The sequence below is a fragment of the Solea senegalensis genome, linkage group LG21 (assembly GCF_019176455.1).
Source record: "Solea senegalensis isolate Sse05_10M linkage group LG21, IFAPA_SoseM_1, whole genome shotgun sequence".
NCBI lineage: Eukaryota > Metazoa > Chordata > Actinopteri > Pleuronectiformes > Soleidae > Solea > Solea senegalensis.
Window position 1 is genome coordinate 401,759 of NC_058040.1, and position 19,927 is coordinate 421,685.

A 19,927-nucleotide genomic window follows, 5' to 3' on the forward strand; every position below is an offset into this window, starting at 1 on the left:
ATTTTGGACAACATACTAAACTATGACTTTTTTGAGTCATTTTGGAAGACATAGTATACTATGACTTTTTTGAGTGATTTTGGACAACATACTATACTATGACTTTTTTGAGTCATTTTGGAAGACATACTATACTATGACTTTTTGAGTGATTTTTGGACGACATACTATATTATGACTTTTTTGGGTGATTTTGGACAACATACTATACTATGCTTTTTTCAATCATTTTGGACGACATACTATACTATGACTTTTTTGACTATTCTTGGACAAAATACTGTGCTATGACTTTTTGAGTGATTTTGGAAGACATACTATATTAGGACTTTTTTGAGTGATTTTGGAAGACATACTATACGATGACTTTTTTGAGTCATTTTGGACGATTTACTTAAGTATGACTTTTTTGAGTCATTTGGACGACATACTTTCTTATCACAAACTCAAAGAACAGATTTGTTCTTTTTCTGACTCCAGTTTGTGAAATCTTTGACCAGAGAAAGAAACGTGATCATCTGATTTCTAACATGGTTTAATATTGAAACAGTGCAGACGTGACAGAGACTTATGACGTGTAATAAACTCAGTCACAGTTGATTGGTTGATGGAAGCGGTCAGACCAGTTCAGACTCTTCATACAGGAAAACAGAAAGTCAGATTAAAAAGATTCAGCAGTGATTTTACTGAAGAGACACAAAACTATGATCCATGAAAATCACTAATAGAAATGACCTGAATAACATGTATCTACAGTATATGAGCAGCAGCCAATCACAGTCCAGAAAATACTGCAGACATTTCTACATGGAGTCATAGTGATGAAAGAGACTGTGATGATCAGACATGTCACGTTTGTCAGGTAAGATTCTCACCTGCCGATCTGAGCCCAGGTCCACTCACACACACACACACACGCTGTTCACCAGACGCTGCCGATTGTCCCTCATCCGTCCTGATGTCTTTCTGTGTCTGATCTGAGGACACAGAGTCATGTCCTCATACCTTCCAACTGATGTCAGAACCAGTCCAACGAGCCTCTGCGACGTCTGTTCTCTCTCCTGATTGGCTAATTGTCAATGTAGCTGGAATGTCATGTGAATCAGGCACCTGGTCACGGGTCACGGATGTTGTAGGTGTGCCATCTGTCCACTAGGAGGAGCTAAGTCAAGCAGCAGCAGCAGTAGCAGGAGCTGCACAGTTCCATGTGATGACCAGCATGATCAGCAGGTCAGAGTGATGCAGATGTTCCTGATCTGTACATCAACAACACAGATGGAAGTTCTCTGACATTTATGTTTGTTTATCATTTAACATTTTAATGTATAGCGTTAGAATTGTCTGTGTTGTATGAAAATATTAAAAGTTACTTTGGAATATTTTTGATAAATGAAAGTGAAAAGAGTTTAGTGTTAAATATTAAACTTAAACTTCTCCTTCACATCCAAATGAAGCAGTTCACAAACCGTGTTTGTTGCGTGTTCCTGTGCTCTTGCTCGAACAGACTCTCTTTTTCGTTTCTTCACTTCTTCAGAAAGTATCCACTTCGGTTTCGTTTGGCTCTCTCATGGCGTTCTCTTTGTTGTGGAAACGATAGTGGTATCTTTGATTTGAAATAATGCCCCGTATTACTGTAAGAAATATTCAATGACCTCAACTTCAAGTCATTCATTTTCTGGTAAGATACTTGTGCTTTTACTCAAGTATCACTTTTAGGTACTTTATACAAGATGAATGATGTTTTCAGTTTGTGAGACATACACATTTTCACCTGTTATTATCCAATGCCATGTTATCTTTGCTGCTTTATTTATTGTCATTGAGTAAGATGTTCTTCTTCCGCACAGTTCCACAGTCAAGCCACATTTGGCACAGTTATATTATCAGGACAGGATTGTCCTGAAATGATCAGTGATGTACATCAAAAGGAGAGAAGGACAACAACAACAGAATCAATGCCTACATGGATCGTATCATTAAACCTCTTTGGTTTAATGGTTTGACTTTATCTGACAGGAAAGTTGCTCCAAATCAATTGTCAAAAACTCGTGTGAGCACATACAGTTCTCTAATACCACCTTCATGACTCAAATCTCGACTGAAGCGGCTGTCTCTTCATGTCCTACAGAGAACATAGAGACACTGAGGAACCTGGCCAGATATAGAACCCAGGATAAACCGGTTCACTGAATGTAGCCCTGAAGGTGTGGAGGTGGATCAGTGAGTCAGAGGAGACGCTGTAGAAGGACAGAGTCCCAGCAGGACAGTCCACATACACTGATACTCGGGGAGAGACATAGTGTGACCTGATGAATATTGTAGTTCTACAGTGACAGACAGAGTAACCACCATCAGAGCAGCTCAGACTCCAGGACTGATCATTATTTCCAAACAAACAGTCAAAACCCTTTACTTTCCTCTTGATTCCTCTGTAACTCAGTGATATATTAACATTTCCTCTCCACTCAACCTCCCAGTAACAGCGACCAGTCAGATCAGTTCTACACAGCAGCTGAGGACAGAACTTAAATCTGTCTGGATGATCAGGATACGACTGATCTTCAGTCACATTGGTCACTTTCCTGTTGTCGTCAGACAGTTGGAGTTTTCTGTTCATTGTGTTTGTATCTGGTTCCAGTTCACATGAATCTGATGAAGACAACAAGACACAGCTGCAGTTTATTGATGATCAGCTGATATGTTGTTATTTCATGTAAATCCATACTTACACTTCCTGAGACCAGGTTTTAACCTCTGCTCTCCAGCATGGTCCATCCTGGAGGAAGAAACAGTCTGAATGAGTTTCTGTCCAACAATAGTACAAACTGCAGCTCAATATGAAGCAGAGGAGGAGAATACCTGAGAGTGTCCAGTCTCCAGCGTGGACTCTTCAGTCCAGCAGACAGCAGCTTCTTTCCTGAGTCTCCTGGATGATTGTAGCTCAGGTCCAGTTCTCTCAGATGGGAGGGGTTGGAATTCAGAGCTGAGGTCAGAGAAGAACATCCTTCCTCTGTGACCAGACAACCTGACAGACTGGAGTTAAGAAGATATGATGAACTCAGTGATTCAGAAAATCCTGAAGATTTTGAACATCTTCATCAACAAAGAACCTAAAGAAGCAGAATTAGGATTTAAAAAATCAACTGTCAAATAAACTGAGTTCTGACCTGAGAGTCTCCAGAGAACAGTGAGGACTCTTCAGTCCATCACAAAACAGCTTCACTCCTGAATCCTGCAGGTCATTGTTACTTAGGTCCACATGTCTCAGAGTGGAGGACAGAGAGCTGAGGACTGAGGACAGAGCTTCACAGCTTCTCTCTGAGAGGTTACAGTCACTCAGTCTGAGGAAGAGTTCAAGAAAATCTTTTTTTTTCTTTTACATATGTAATGTAAAAATGACACAGAGAATGTTCAGTATAAATCAGCTGAGCACCAACCTGAGAGTCTCCAAAGAACAGTGAGGACTCTTCAATCCATCACACAGCAGCTTAACTCCTGAATCCTGCAGATTATTGTTACTCAGGTCAAGGATTTTCAGGGGGGAGGGGTTGGAGTTCAGAGCTGAGGTCAGAGAAGAACATCCTTCTTCTGTGACCAGACAACCTGACAGACTGGAGTTAAGAAGATATGATAAACTTAGTGATTCAGAAAATACTGAAGATTTTGAGCATCTTCATCAACAAGAACCTAAAGAAGCTAAAACAGGATTTAAAATATCAACTGTCAAATAAACTGGGTTCTGACCTGAGAGTCTCCAGAGAACAGTGAGGACTCTTCAGTCCATCACTCAGCAGCTTCACTCCTGAATCCTGCAGGTCATTGTTACCCAGGTCCAGGTGTCTCAGAGTAGAGGACAGAGAGTTGAGGACTGAGGACAGAGCTTCACAGCTTCTCTCTGAGAGGTTACAGTCACTCAGTCTGAGGTAGAAAACAGTGATGAACAAAAGGTTAAACATGTTTCTCTTGTGGTCTTTAGAATATGTCTTATTAATATTTATATATTGATCCACGTACAGAGCTTTGTTGGAGGCTTTGACCACTGGCACCAGCTTCAGAAGAGCCTCCTCTGAAGCAGAGTATTTCTTCAGGTCAAAATCTTCCAGATCTTTTCCTGATGACAGTAAGATGAAGACCAGAGCTGACCACTGAGCACGAGACAGTGTCTTTGTGGACAGATGTCCAGATCTCAGGGACTCTTGGATCTCCTTCACAAGAGCACAGTGGTTCAGTTCATTCAGACAGTGGAACAGGTTGATGCTTCTCTCTGCTGACAGATTCTCATTGATTATCATCATCTTAATGTATTTAACTGTTTTCTGATTGGTCCGTGAACCACTTCCTGTTTGTGTCAGTAGACTTCTTAAGAGCTTCTGATTGGTCTTCATTGAAAGACCAAGGAGGAAGCGGAGGAACAAGTCCAGGTGTCCATTTGGACTCAGTAAGGCCTTGTCTACAGCACTCTGGTGCAGATGATTCAGTTCAGGTTTGTTTCTAAACAGTCTGGACCACTGGCTCATTGTTGGGTCTTCTGACAACAGATTTGTTCCAGAGGTGATGAAGGTCAGATGGACATGAAGAGCAGCCAGAAACTCTTGAACACTCAGATGGACAAAGCAGAAGACCTTGTCCTGGTACAGGCCTCTCTCCTCTTTAAAGATCTGAGTGAAGACTCCTGAGTAAACTGAAGCAGCTGTGATATCAATGCCACACTCTGTCAGGTCTGATTCATAGAAGATCAGGTTTCCTTTCTGCAGCTGCTCAAAAGCCAGTTTCCCCAGAGACTCAACCATCATCCTGTTCTCTGGACTCCAGAGGGGATCTGTCTCAGCTCCTCCATCATATTTGACCTTCACTTTGGACTGAACCACCAGGAAGTGGATGTACATCTCAGTCAGGGTCTTGGGCAGTTCTTCTCCATCTCTGGGTTTCAACATGTTCTCCAGAACAGTTGCAGTGATCCAGCAGAAGACTGGGATGTGGCACATGATGTGGAGGCTTCGTGATGTCTGGATGTGGGAGATGATCCTCTTGGCCTGCTCTTCATCTCTGAACCTCTTCCTGAAGTAGTCGTCCTTCTGTGGGTCCGTGAACCCTCTGACCTCTGTCACCATGTCAACACAGTCAGGAGGGATCTGATTGGCTGCTGCAGGTCGTGTGGTTATCCAGAGGCGAGCAGAGGGAAGCAGATTCCCTTTGATGAGGTTTGTCAGCAACACGTCCACTGAGGTGGATGCTGTGACATCAGTCAGGATCTCAGTGTTGTGGAAGTCCAGAGGAAGTCGACACTCATCCAGACCATCAAAGATGAAGACTACCCTAAAGTCTTCAAACCTGCAGATTCCTGCTTCTTTGGTTTCAGTGAAGAAGTGATGGATGAGTTCCACCAAACTGTACTTCTTCTCTTTCAGCACATTCAGCTCTCTGAAGGTGAAGGGAAACATGAACTGTATGTCCTGGTTGGTTTTGTCTTCAGCCCAGTCCAGAGTGAACTTCTGTGTTAAGACTGTTTTCCCAATGCCAGCCACTCCCTTTGTCATCACTCTTCTGATTGGTCCGTTTCTTCCAGCTGTTGCTTTGAAGATGTCTTCTTGTCTGATGGTTGTTTCTGGTCTGTCTGGTTTCCATGAAGCTTTTTCAATCTGTCTGACCTCATGTTCTTCGTTGACCTCTCCAGTCCCTCCCTCTGTGATGTAAAGCTCTGTGAATATCTCATTAAGAAGGGTGGGGTTTCCTGCTTTAGCCACACCCTCAAACAAATACTGGAACTTCTTCTTTAGGTTTGATTTGAGTTTACGTTCAGATGGAGCTCTGGTTTCTGATAGAACACAAGAAAATAAATCAGTGAGTGGATCATTGATAAAAATAAGATGTTCTTCCTTTCACATTAAACATCCTCTTACTTCTCTGTAGACAGTCAGCTAGCTTCTCCTGCTTCATCCTCCTCAAGAAGTTATCTGTGATCTTCAGAAAGGCCTCTCTGCTCCTCCTCTGCTCCTCATCCTCACCATCCAACAAGTCTCTATCTTCTTCCCAACTCTCTGAGACTTTTGTGTGATCCGTACCCAGAACCTTCTGGATGTTCTTCAGCTCGTTCTTCACAAAGCAGATGATGTTCTCCTCCAGCAGCTGGAACAGAACAACATGTGAAATTTAACCTCAGATGATCAGCGAGTGAAATCCTGCAGGTCCACAGAGCAGCATCCAGACTGTCAGGACCAGGACTCTGCTGCACTATTAACAGTAGTGTCATGTTTGTACATTGACACACCTTAAATATGGAGTCCAGGTCTGCTCGATGCCACTGGACAGACTGACCACTGAGAACCTCTGTCCTCTGCTGATCAACTCTGAGGAGAAAAGATTCAGTGTCGTTTACTGAACAATCATTTGTTTCAACAAGGTTTTCAATGTGCTGCACTTAAGTTTCTTCTTAAGCCAAGTTCACATGACATGAGTTTGACAACTTGAAGACAAAAGTCCCTGAAGGACAGTCTCTAATGTATATGTGTGAAGTCTCTAGAAGACATTTAGTGGAAACTCAAACAGAAAAAAAAGATTGTCCACCGAAGAGAAGAAGAGTGTTTTTTCTGGATTTTGGACAGGCTCCCCCTGGTGGAGGATTATGTAAGTGTGTGTTACTATGTGTGAAATGCTTACATCAGTTCACCATGTTTTTGTCCATCCTTGAAGTCAATAAGACGACCTATAGACTGGTCACTCTTCATGGACACACAGCTAGGTCCAGGTCCAGGACTGGCAGAGTCTGGTCCCTGTTGATGGACCCTCCTCTGTGATTTCTTATAGATTGATCTCTTTAATGATCTACAGTATCAGGAGACAAAAGGAAAACAGGTTTGTCAGAAATCGTTGAGTGACCCAGATGGTGTCAGCTTCTTGGTGTCAGACACTACACTGATTTAAGACTTCCACTGAAACATGTAGAACATCTTCAGTCAGATCAGTTTATCCAAACCCAAGGACGTGAGCCAGGACTCCTCCAAACACAGAGCATGATGTGTAAATAAAACACTGAGCTGACATGGAGACGAGTCACATGATCCATGAGATCCTCATCTCACCTCTGACCGTCATGTTCCTCACAAATAGTGATTTTAGAGGGCGGAGCTTCCTCTTCACTGTCCATGATCTGATTCATAGCCGAGCGCCACCTGCTGGGAGAACACAAGACAATCATTACAGCATGGATTCCATTCCAAGTTTTGTTAGCATGGGTGGACCACCAGGTCCAGCAACACAGTGAGTCAGAGGAGGCGGAGTTAAGTCATAAGAACATGATGGATCTGTAACAGGGAAGTGATTGTTTTGCAGTTAGCAACACTAGCCAAGTTAGCTGAGAGAGGGTTACATTTTACAGGCAAAGGTCAAAGTAAACGAAAACTAGTTTAATAACTTAGGTCCGGTCTCTGAAGATGACTTTGAATTACTGAACAGGAAATTCCACTTTTCTTTTCATTGAGCCATGGAAAATACGAGGCTTATGTTTGCATTTTTTGTGTCCAATTAGTTAATACCTGTTTTGCTTTCATTTATAATGATTGATCATAACTGATATTTTGTTTTATCTTCATACAATTAATGTTTATTCAGTTAGATAAGGTTTATTATGCTCTTATATTGTCCTTATATTATCGCTGCACTTTCTTTTATGTCGGCCTCGTTTCCTTCTTGGATTTTCTCTTGGAGTTTTTTGCCTCACGAAAAGCATGAGTACAGAAACTTACACGTCCTGCAAGTGCCGAACTGTAGATCAGTTAAAACTACTTATCAGTCCTCAAAACGTGGATTAATCTCCAACAACTACAGAAGTCTGGGGTAAAGTCACTAGCCACTCGTGTGTGTGTGTGTCGCGTATAAAACGAAGTCACCGCAGTTTCACTCAGCCATGCAATGATGACACCGCCCACGTTAAGTGCTAGGTACTTTTTTGAAGTGGAGATGCAACCCAATCGTGACGAGTCGAGCCGGTGGAAATACGCCATAAGTCACCACAAGTCACCATAAGTCACCACAGGGTAAATGCATTTGCTGTAAAAGCTTTGTAAATGTTATGAACGTTTGGTTTGTTCACAAAAAGAACCTGGATAGTTTTGTCCGAGAGAGTTTTGGACGTTTTCACCGAAAGAGAGAGGGGTCTAGCTGCAGACCTGCACTGTCAGGACCCTTCGTTGAAGACCTGCACTGTGAGGTCTCCTGCACTGTCAGGACCGGAAGTTGATTCGAAGCCTTTCAAAATAAAGGCGACCATACCGGAAGCATATATTCAAAATAAAAGCTAGCATACTTGAAGCACGTATTTTTCGTTCCCCATGTGAAGTGTGAAGACGACGAGGTGGGTAACAGTCAAGTGACAACAACTTTGCGTCATACGAAGAAACAGAAACAGTCTTTATTCACTAGAACGTTATGTTGCACACTATATATTGTCCTGTAAAGTTATATTAATTTGAAAGAATCGGGTTTTGGACTTTTGGGTAGTTTTTAGCGTTGTTATCGTATGATAGTGCTCACTGCAGAGATGCATATTTCGATCTTAACTACCGGCACTACGCCGAAAGTTGAACGCTGCAGCGGAATGGGTGCAGGCGAATCAACACTTGTTTGCAGCCAGAGTGAAGATGCCTTAGATTTGAACATGAACAGCACCCAAACTGATGAGACTGCGCAGGAAATGTGAAAGCTGTTTGACACAATGGATCCGAATGAGGAAGAGAGAGAATTAATTCTTGAGCCTATTAAATTTATTTTTTTACCAGATTGAAGATATGTGGCTCTTCTGTGAAGAGATTATGGACAAACGAGGGTACTTGGCGTACTCTGATTACAAAGAGTAGAAAGAAAAATAGTGTGGAAAAAGTTGTTGTTGTTGTTGTTAAAACACTAATAATTAAAATCATTAAAAAAACTGCTTAGAAGATATTGGTTATCTGGGTCATGTAACTAGGTATTCAGTAATTCACTTTGAATACACAAAGCTAAGTTCATTTAAAATCATCAACCCTCACACCCTCCATGTGGTTCAACAGCACAAGGTAAGAACGTAGCACAAACAATATTAAGCAATTATTAAATGAATTATGAGGTGTTATAATTGCAAACAAACATAAGATATGCCTATATAAAAAAAACAAGTAAATCAATATGTAAATGGATCCAGCAGTGCAGGGGGCTACATTTTCAATGATAAATAATGGTATAGAAGCAAAGAACAGTCAGCAATAGGTTGGAGTGTAGATGCATTATGCCATCACACATTAAGGTGTATTTACAGAGATGTATTGTTTCAATATGAATTTGTAGTGCAGACTAAACTAACAGCTGTCCTTTTTGTGAATTATATTAAATTAATTTTTTTGCAGATTAGTCTAGAGATTAGTTTAGTTTAGTTCCATTACCTTCTGAAGAAATAATCGTCATGAAGCTGTTGAGCGTCTGAAGATATTCTGCTGCTTTGAACAGGAAACAGAGTCCAACGTTTTCTCAAGTGTTATCTGAAGGAAATATGATGTGTCTGATCAAATAACTAATCTGAACTTTAGACTCAACTTTTAGGATCAACTGGAGTCAAATATTAACAGAATCAGATCTTATCACAGAACAATAATCTTGCTCAGACACATAAACATACTCATAATGGCTCTTTTCTACTTTCTACGTTCTAACTCTTCCGGTTTCTTTATAGACTTTATAGATCTTGAGTCATAACGGCACGTCTGCATGAAACTGTTATGATGTGGTTTTCTATGCCACGTGCGGGGGGGAGGGGGACTCGAAGTGGATACTCAGCAGAGCTGCATAAACAGGGGTTTAGTTCCTCTTAAAATAGTGTATTGAAGTTACCAGCAGGGTACCATGCAGCCAAAAAGTGTGTCAACACCTGACGACCACGTCAGGAGGGGGCAGTACGCCCAGAGGGTGGAGGTCAATTCAGCATTAATTAGTTGAATTCACATTTTATACAACATCCCTACTTTCCTGGAACTGAGGTTTGAACAAACAGATGCGGAACCAGTGGTTGTTGCTGGTCTTTGAGACGGGGGAGGCTCATTTCAAAATTCTGCCCTCCATTCCTGAATGAATGAATGAATGAATGAATGAATGAATGAAGAACCGGAACATGAAACGTGATAATCATGTAAAAGTGAAATAAGGAAATGCTATAATAATGTTTTTTATTGACAGTGAAATGGGCTATATATCACAGAGCAAATAACACACAACAGGTCTTCAGCCAGCAAGTCCTTGTGGGTCCCCGACCATGGTTTCCATGTTGGCTCCACCCACATTTGCACACGACAGGCTCATGTCCACTCCTGGAGCTTTTCCATTAAACAGTTCTTTTCCATCAGTGATAGTTGATGAAAAGAAAGCATCCCGAACCTCTTATTAACCTTCTATCTTCTTATGGGCTGAGTTTTCATTAACGTTACATTAGTGTTCATTCGATGTCAAATAAAAAACAAAAAAAATGTTGTGTATATGGAACAACTGCTAGACTGTGATAATATGATCAGTCCTATGTTCATATCAACACCATGTAGGCAATGTGTCTGGGATTTATATAAACATACAAACAGAAAGAGTGTATACACTCTTAATGTGTTACTTCAGTGTCTAACATTTAATCAGGCAGTTAAGCAGTTTGTCCAGCAGAGGTCACACTCCACAAACAGCACATGCTACGGTGGCTACACGTGGTTGTGACCTTTTCCACTACGTCCCCGCCCGCCTCGCCTCGCCTCCGCACGGTTTAGGTCGCATCTCCACTATTAAAAAAAAAAAGTTAAAGTACAGTGGGTGGAGTTTGTGATGCAGTGCTGTCGCTAAATACACCCAGGGGCGGTCCTAGACCATTTGGTGCCCTCTGCGAGCTTGATTGATGGCGCGCCTTCCCCACGAGAAAATAACTCATGTCCAAAGAATTGCACATTTATTTAAACAATTATAATACAAACAAGATAAGAATAAACCTGTTCAATAATAAATATACAAAAAATAAACTTTTAACTTTAACAGTAGTGCAACATCTGAGAACAAAAAGTGGACACAAAAAATTAAACTAACAATAAAACGTGTGCAAAATTAAATACTGTAGAATAAGATTCATATAACCTATTAATCAAAATATAATATACAAAATAAACAAAGAAGGTTCAAATTCACCCCCAAGTGAATAGAATAATATATTCTACTACACACACAACATCTACAGTGCCACCTTTCTGGCCTTTTTATAACCTAGAATTGTCATTTATTTTACTTAAGTTTAATTTATTTTTATGTCGACGTATTGTTGTAGATACAGAGGGATGGCAAAAACTGTTGAAAAAATAAATAGACATTATCATTTTAATTCTATTTTTTTTTTCTTTGCCGCATATTTTGGCGCCCCTCACTAGATGGCGCCCTAGGCAAGCGCCTATGTCGCCTGTAGGAAGGACCGACACTGAATACACCAGACTAAATATTGAGATTTTAGACATTTCCCTAGTAATTGTTGGAGATTAACCCACATTTTTAGGATTGTTAAGTCTTTTTAACTGATCTACTGTTCGGCATTGACAGCTGTTTTCAACAGGAAACTGAAGTTTGAAACCACTCACTCTCCCACACCAAAGACCATCGAGAAAATCAGTGATTTTATTGATTGTATTGTTGATCCACAGTATGTTCTAACTTTAAATCCTCATAAATGACATAAAGTGACCACATGAGGCAACAGTAGGCAAAGCAGCTCCTGTGTCTCCACGAGTTAAACATGTTGATGTTCTATAAATGATGCCTCAATATCTCACACAGCCATGCTTAAAAACATACAGACGTATGAGTTTATGAGTGTATCATACAGTGAGAGGTCAAAAGCCCCCAGGATTCAGAGGGAGGAGCCACACCTCCCTCCCTGACACAGTTAGAGGAGGCAGTGAGTCTGTGTGCCAGTGAGCAGGAGACAGGACAGGAGCACCCACTGCTTCACGGGGAACACTTACTCTGAATGAATGAATGAATGAATGATTGAATGTTACTGAGCCACACCTACAAGCGTGTGGATTAAAACTGGTGGAAAGTTTACAGATATTTGCTTTTACGACATCTGGCATCTTCAGCTGAGAGGAACACAAGCCATACACGGACGTCCAAGCTCACAGCAGTAAGACTCATCGTTGTTGTGTCATTGTGTAACTCTGTTTTATTGTTTCCATACAGAAGACACTTGTGTCTGATCATTTCTCTTCACTGTGCTCACTCTCTCTCTCTCTCTGAATATTAAATATTCAGAGAGAGAGAGAGAGTGATGCATGGTTTTAAGTTGTTAGTCTTTTAACCACTTATACTCATTTCAGTTGTGTGTCTTTGTGGTTGTGGTTTGTCTGTAAAAACTTTCCTTAAACAAAACAACCTTTGTGTTTTATCAGAGGTGTCATTGAAGCATTTACTGTTTCTGTGTGATGACAATTAAGACTATTCTATTCTATTCTATTCAATGCTGCAATCTTGACCCTCTGTCACATAAATCCCTGCACCTTTGTTACTTGGACTTGACCCATTTTTAAAAATGTATTATTGTTGATTTGTTTATTCTGTCATGCTCTTAAACTGTACTCATTCATAACATGTGCACTAACTATTTATTTATTTATTTATTTATTTATTTATTATCTATCCATGAATGTGCTGTTTCTAACTCATACGATCTTTAGTTTACCGTCACAAAGGACCAAAGGAACCAGAAGCTAGTCACAGAACTTGATCTGATGACAACAGTCAAGGACAGAAGCAGCATTTTGTTTAGCACTGCTGGTTTAAAATGAGTGTCATTTAGTTCATTATTAGAAATGATTAAGATCAGCAAAAAACAACATTTGGGATGATGGATCATTTTTACATTTAGATAATTACATATTAATAACATTTTTGGTCAAAGGATGTACTTTAGTCATTATTATTAGTAGAAGTAGTAGTATTTTTATTATCATTATTTTTATTATTATTATTATTATTATTATTATTATGTTTATAGCAGTAGACCAGCATGTCCCATATCAAGCTCATTTGATTTAGTCAAAAAAAAAGTAACTTTAAATGAAGGGATGTAAAAGGTGTTAAGATAGATTTAGATTTTAGAAACTCTGCGGGTCTTGTTGAGACCCTAAAATGGTTGCTTCTTATTAATAAATAATAATAATAATAATAATAATACATTTAATGTAAGGGTGCCTTTCAAAACACTCAAGGTCAGTACATGATTAAAGAACAGAAAAACACAATAAAAACAAGTAAAATACAGGCAATAAAAATACAAATATCAAAGCTAAATGTTTTTATTCAGAAATCAACCTGGTCCTCGGTACAAGCAGAGAAATGCTGCTGTTTATTGCTGCTTCTTGTTGTGTTAGTCTACGTGCCGTGGACGAGACATTTAACACCACGTTGCTCTTGAAGGCTGAAATACGTGTGATAGAATATGTGCCGCTGTATGAAGGGGTGAGTCGTGCTGTATGAATGTGTGAATAGCAATGTCATGCACCTCCTGAGACCCAGTGAAGTGGTGACCCCACACTGTATCATTGACCTGACCTTGGTCCAATCAGCTGTGTGACCACATCCCTGCTGTTTCCACTTCATGTTTCAAAGGATGAAGAAATCATAATTACTGTATTTCACTCAACATTTTCTATTCAGCAATAGAAACATCATCATCCATGTTTCTTGTACCTTTTTTGAATGTTCTGTTTTTTATAATTATATCTTACATATAGTATATTACGTGTTACTCCATTAGAAAATATCCATGAATTCATGATTTTATTATATTTTATTACCCTTTATTGTAAAGATAGCGTTTGTATGTGAGCTTTCTGCGGCTACTTCAGTTTCCTCCCACAGACCGAAGGACATTTAAACTGGGATTAGATTCACTGGTCACTTTAAATGGACGTAGGTGTGAATGTGAGAGTGAATCTGCTCCAGTACAGTGTGTTTGTTTGCGTGTGTTTACATTAGGAATCAAACTACAATCACCAGCCACCAAAGTAAAATGGTAAGATCAGGGTGGAGCCAAACCGGCTCCACCCACAACAGTCAGCTGATTGGGCGACAGAAGAACGATGGGTGTAAATGGGTTCTCCTACAAAGATTGAATTCCTCGTCCTCCATTCGTCAAATAAATGTCCATTACATTCAATCCATTGTCAAGCGGAGAGGGAACTTGACTTGTGACTGAAGGGTTGCCAGTTTGAGTCCCCACCAGGTTAGAGTCAAGAGCCCAAAGTTCATTGCTCATTGTTAACTCAAATGAGTTCACATGATGGTGATTGAGCCTCAGTAAAGCTGGTGCTCATGAACACATGCTGCATAATGAGTGAGGTAAACTGTATTTTTATATTATATTCTGTAGCATCACGACTGATGGAGGGAAGACCAAAGAATAAGCAGTGAAGGCTTGGACTGTGGACACAGAGTTTCCCAAAGCTCTGCAGGTTCACCTGAGGACGCATGTCGATATCAAACATGTGATCGAACCAAAGCAGGAAGTCACTTTTGTTGTTCATGTCACTTCACGTCTGTTTTACATGCAGCTGCTCGCTCTTGAGCTTTAGATTTAGAGGAACGATTACAAAAATATCAAAAATGAATATAATTACTTTGGATTATCATGATCTTGATATCGTTGTAGAATAACGTATAAATATAATTACTGCTAATATTACAAAACCAGAGAAAGAGCAAACAGTCTGAAATGTACTTTCAGAAACGGTCAGCTGGTTTGTGGCTGTGTTTCCACTCACTAATACGAAGGTCTGGCCCAGTGAATGAGGCTGTTTGTGGTTTTATGTGGCCTTGGGCTTTGCACCGCGTTCCTGTGGCTGATTAGTGCCAGGTGTCTCCTCCACAAAATGAGGGTATTGAGGGGCAGCATGCTTCAGTACAGAGCACCAGCTGCTGCACTCTCAAATAATCTTGTGGGAAGGTTTGTCGTAAAACTAAAACATGCCCTCGCTGAAATTAAACACTCCATCCAGAGCACAAATGATGTTACTGTTGCTCATTCTGAAAAATGAAATCTATCCCTGCAATTATAGGATGTTGCTGTTGGCACTAATCATGAGCCAGAAGAAGTGTGTTTCGCTGACACACTGTTACGGTTGTGCTCCGTGTGATTCAAACGCTCTGTTATTCCCATCTGGCCATGAAATCAGTGCAGTTTGTTAAGGAGAAATTTTCACCCACACTTGAAGCTACACGGTCTCTCTCTCTTTGTTCTTCATGAACAGAAACATTTGACACTGTTTGTGTGCTGCGACTCAATGTCAATAAATACTATCAGACCCGACTGAGGGCGCGTTTGTGTGTATACAGCAGCAGTGCAGGGGCGGGTGGGGGAAAGAAGCGTTCATCCTGTCATATTGGGTTTTCTGAGCAGTAGAATTCACTTGTGAATCTTCTCTGTGTTGCAAACTCCTGCAAAACTTCCAGTTGAAATTGTAAACAGAGGCAGAGAAAGCCGGCGGTTGCAGAAGGTTTGAGTTCTGTCATTTGGATATTGAGAAGAGCGACTTGTAGGAAGACCTGCAGATGTTCTACATTCTGAAGGTCAGGTCATAAAATATTCTCACACTAATCCCCTCAAACTCTTAAATATGACCGAGTATTAGGGCCACATTGATGAAAAAATATTTCACAGACTACAAGAATAAAGTCTTAATTTACGAATTAAAGTCATACATTTACGAGATTAAAGTCGAGAATAAAGTCTTAATTTGACATTCACAGGAGACATTAGAAGTCGTACATTTACGAGAATTAAATTTACGAGATTAAAGTCGTAAATGAGAGATTAAAGTTTACATTTACGAGATTAAAGTAAATTTACAAGATTAAAGAAATTTAAAGATTAAAGTCGTAATTTATGTGATTAAAGTCATTTTATGAGATTAAATTGAGATAAAGTCTTATTTACGAGATTAAGATCTAGGTAGGAAGTCAATTACAGATTATTACATTCTGAGATTAAAGTCGCAGGAATAAAGTCTTAATTCTGAGGATTAAAGTATTTTCAATTAAAGTCGTGAGAATAAAGTCCGCGAGATTAAAGTCGTACATTTACGAGATTAAAGTCGTGAGAATAAAGTCTTAATTTACGAGATTAAAGTCATTCAAGATACATTTACATAAATGTCGTAGAATAATGTCGTAATTTAGAGAAGTCATAAATTTAAGACTTTACAGCTGTGATTGGCCAGGTACCTGGAAGTGACGTAATTAGCACGTCAGCTCTCGGATACACAGCTCCCCCTCTGGCACGGTGGATGCTCTGCAGCTCAGCAGCTACAACGAGAGTAGTTCTTCTTCTTCTGCGGTGGAATGTACGCAACCGGATGTGCCCGGACTAGTGCCCGAACCAGGAGGCGCTACGGTGGTGATAGGAGTGGTGAGGTTTACTGATGACATCATCAGCAGAGCCCAGGAAAACAGGAAAACCCTATTTTCTCAGCAGTGCCTGAACTGTTGGTTCTGAAACTTTAGGGTTTCATAAACGAGGTCATGACGCAGATACACACACAAACGCGGCGTTAATTGGAGCTTCTGGTCTATGTCGCCTTTAAAGTAACACAAATTAGAGTTTGCCCAACATTGCAGCTGTCTCACACACTAACGCTCCTCTCTTGTGTACCAGGTTGCTATGGTAAACAGCAGAGTTGAGGCAGTGCCCGCAGTGGCGGTGATGAGCAGTGGCGGGGGAACAGTGGGCAAGTCGTGTGCAGGATGTGGCAGTCGAATCGACGACCGCTTCCTGCTCTTCTCCATGGAGCGGTACTGGCACACGCGCTGCCTCAAGTGCTCCTGCTGCCACGCTCAGCTGGGTGAATACAGCAGCACCTGCTACAGCAAGGGAGGGATGATCCTCTGTAAGAACGACTACATCAGGTCAGCTCCACTACTGGCACGACACAGCAGGATGTCTGTCTGACTGATTGTACTAAAGTGAATTTCTCAAAGTGTAATAATAAGAATAATACACCACAGTTCCCACAGTTAAACTCAGAGATAATATAGGAAGTCAGCACACAAAAGATAAATGTTGTGTTTTATTTAAATTGGAACTCTGAACTGGAAGTGGCGTCGAAAAGGACTGAAGGTCACTGATCCAGACTAAGGTCCATCCATTTTCTACCGCTTTCTCCTCCACATGAGGTTGTCTCAGCTGACAGAGGGCAATAGGCGGGGTCACACCCTCTCTTATTTGTTGTAGGATACATATAAATCCTGACTTGCAGTTGCAGTGTGTTCAGGAGAGGTTATAAAGACTGTAAAGACAACAGAAGGTTCCTTTTCAAAGCTCCTTCAACGTTCAAGAACCACAGACTACACGACTACATCTGCCTGAAATGTTCCTGTCAGCGTGTGTTGAACATGTTTGAGGCTGTGAACGCCACACTGATCTACATGTGTGTGTCAATGATACCTGCAGCATTGAAGCTACACTGTCTGTCCTTTGCGTCACAGGCTGTTTGGACACAGCGGTGCCTGCAGCGCTTGTGGACAGTCCATACCTGCCAGTGAGATGGTGATGCGAGCGCAAGGCAACGTTTACCATCTTAAAGTGAGAGCGACACTGATATTCACACTGCTGTCAGTGTATTAATGACACGATGTGATTAGGCTCACCACTGCATCTGTGTTTGCTCTAGTGTTTCACGTGTGCGACCTGTAGGAACCGCCTGGTCCCCGGTGATCGCTTTCACTACATCAACGGGACCATCTTCTGTGAACATGACCGGCCAGGAGGAGGAGGAGGAGGTCTGCACAGTGGACACCCGACTCCACTACAGGCCAACAGCATGATGTCTGATCAGAAGGTGGGAGGTCATGTGATTCTGTACACTTCTAAAGTCAGTGTGGTCTCGCCCTGAATCATCATTTGATTGTTTGACAGTTTTAACTTTAACTACTGTCAATGAAAAGTAACTAACAGACATTATTTCCCTTTCTTTCTTTCTTTCCCCTGGCTCAGTTCATTCTGTCTCTGCTTCTGTTATTAGATCTAATGTTTACAACGCTTTCTCTCTCTCTTTTTTTGGTGTAACGTTACAGCACAACTTACAGTCCTGACATATTTTATATTTCCTGAAACGATATTTCACGAAACGATGCCATCTTTACTGGCAACTTATATATATATATATATATATATATATATATATATATATATATATATATATATATATATATATATATATGTGTATACATATATATATTTATGTATATGTATATATATACATATACATAAATATATGGTTACAAATTCCTCAGTTACAGTATGTTGAATATGACATGTTTGTACTTTATTTAGTACTAAATGTACAAATGTAGCATTTTCAGGTTGATGTCAGTCAGTCATTTTGACACAGGTCACAGAAGGACATCATGTTCACTGTCACATACAGAGACAAATGGAATCACCGTGTTTGTCCCATTAAAACCACATGTTTACAGGTTTACATGTTTAGCACACGTCCAACTCAACTTGTCTTAATACTAAAAAGCCTGATACTAACAGGGAGAAAGTGGGTAACATTAGCAGTAGAACAGAATAGCCGAGGTGGATCCACTTTATTAAATACTTAATGAACTTAATGTCACCAGTAACAACTGTGAAAATAATATAATGCAGATGTGTTTTCTTTATCTCCTCTTTCCTCCGTTTAGGTGTGCTGAGGATGAAAATAAAAAAAAACTGCTCTGTGCCTTTGTCCTCTCCTCCTCCTCCTCCTCCTCCTCCTCCTCACTGTGAACCCTGCCGCGGGTCAAACTCCCTCCACTCTGACAGACTTTTACACGGACTGTCTGGACGTCGACGCTTGCTGAGGCTTCAGCTTCCCAGAAACAGCTGACTGTTGTGAGAGGATTGTGAGGAGTCTGCTGTTTGAAGAATGATTACATATTATTTATGTCAGGACAGGGAAAACATGGCAGCCTTGTACTTAGAGGGGAACAATGTGTGTGAAATAGTACAGAGCATGCATGTATATATATATATATATATATATGTATGTACAGTATATATACTGTCATGAATATACAGTATATACTTGGACCGCTGAATCATGTGTCTGAAACCATGAGTCAAAATAAGCAAACATGGGTTTTTTGGGGGGATTAATGACACAATAAAGATTCATAATTTGAGATTCCTAATCTGTGAGTCTGCAGAGGTCCGTGTGAGATAAAGGTACAGTGAGTAGAATTTAGCAACATTTACCGGTGAACTTGCATGCCTCACCTCAAACTTCCCTTCAGTTAGCGTTAATGCTAAATAAAAGATGCTCCATTGTGGAGTAAACATGGTGTGGCGTCCACAGAGTTGGCTTCTTAATTAAATATGCAGTAAAAGGCAAATCCTGGGGTAATGAAGAGCGACACAGATTAAGTCGAATTATTTTATCTTCAATTTATGCCAAACGGAAATAAGTTTGCCAAACACTTCACTGCATTTCAGTCACTCCAAGATTCCCAACTGGAGATCTGAGTTCAGGGGGAGAAAAGGAACGCACCTTAAATTTGACACACTGGACTTAAAAACTCAAAAAACAAATAAAGATGGAAGAAGACATCGAGTACATGTGTGTGGAACACCAGACTGACACAGACCCTCATTTAGTGTGTACATATTACTATTATTGTTATTACTGTTATGGATGGGCTGTTTACAGAGAGTATTGGGTGACCCTCATGTTTACATTTCACTCAGTCATTTTTATATTCAAATGTTTGTGGTCCACATGGAGAACATGTCTCCGAATTATGAAATTATGAGATAAAAAGTCGAAACTATGAGATAAAAAGTCGAAATTGTGAGATAAAAAGTCATAATTATGAGATAAAAGGTTGAAATTGTGAGATAAAAGTT

General features: G+C 40.4%; 2 protein-coding genes across 3 annotated transcripts; one reads left to right on the forward strand and one right to left on the reverse strand.

Moving 5' to 3' along the window:
* Window positions 1-1,792: 1,792 nt before the first annotated feature.
* LOC122758547 (NLR family CARD domain-containing protein 3-like) lies at window positions 1,793-9,664 on the reverse strand. Its single transcript, XM_044012783.1, is given in 12 exon segments — window positions 1,793-2,649; window positions 2,730-2,776; window positions 2,860-3,033; window positions 3,168-3,341; window positions 3,438-3,650; window positions 3,652-3,918; window positions 4,015-5,815; window positions 5,901-6,126; window positions 6,269-6,347; window positions 6,658-6,822; window positions 7,080-7,172; window positions 9,414-9,664. Coding segments are annotated over 11 exon segments (3,750 nt in total). The 5' UTR covers window positions 7,157-7,172; window positions 9,414-9,664; the 3' UTR covers window positions 1,793-2,122.
* Window positions 9,665-11,964: 2,300 nt separating this feature from the next.
* On the forward strand, window positions 11,965-18,759 carry LOC122758546 (LIM domain transcription factor LMO4.1-like). Of its 2 annotated transcripts, XM_044012781.1 has the most exons (5): window positions 11,965-12,166; window positions 16,694-16,944; window positions 17,524-17,620; window positions 17,709-17,876; window positions 18,727-18,759. In XM_044012781.1, the coding sequence occupies exons 2-5, from the start codon at window positions 16,700-16,702 to the stop codon at window positions 18,733-18,735; spliced, it is 519 nt and encodes a 172-aa protein (XP_043868716.1). In that variant the 5' UTR covers window positions 11,965-12,166; window positions 16,694-16,699; the 3' UTR covers window positions 18,736-18,759. The 2 variants fall into 2 exon arrangements, with proteins under 2 accessions (XP_043868716.1, XP_043868717.1); XM_044012782.1 differs by lacking the exon at window positions 11,965-12,166 and having other exon boundaries at window positions 16,585-16,944.
* Window positions 18,760-19,927: the final 1,168 nt, after the last annotated feature.

What these genes read in the sequence shown, in the direction of transcription:
- LOC122758546 (XM_044012781.1), top strand. Translation starts at nt 16,700, where the DNA reads ATGGTAAACAGCAGAGTTGAGGCAGTGCCCGCAGTGGCGGTGATGAGC. An exon ending in TGTAAGAACGACTACATCAG is followed by an intron (nt 16,945 to 17,523) that starts GTCAGCTCCACT and finishes TTTGCGTCACAG; the next exon opens with GCTGTTTGGACACAGCGGTG. An exon ending in GCAACGTTTACCATCTTAAA is followed by an intron (nt 17,621 to 17,708) that starts GTGAGAGCGACA and finishes TGTTTGCTCTAG; the next exon opens with TGTTTCACGTGTGCGACCTG.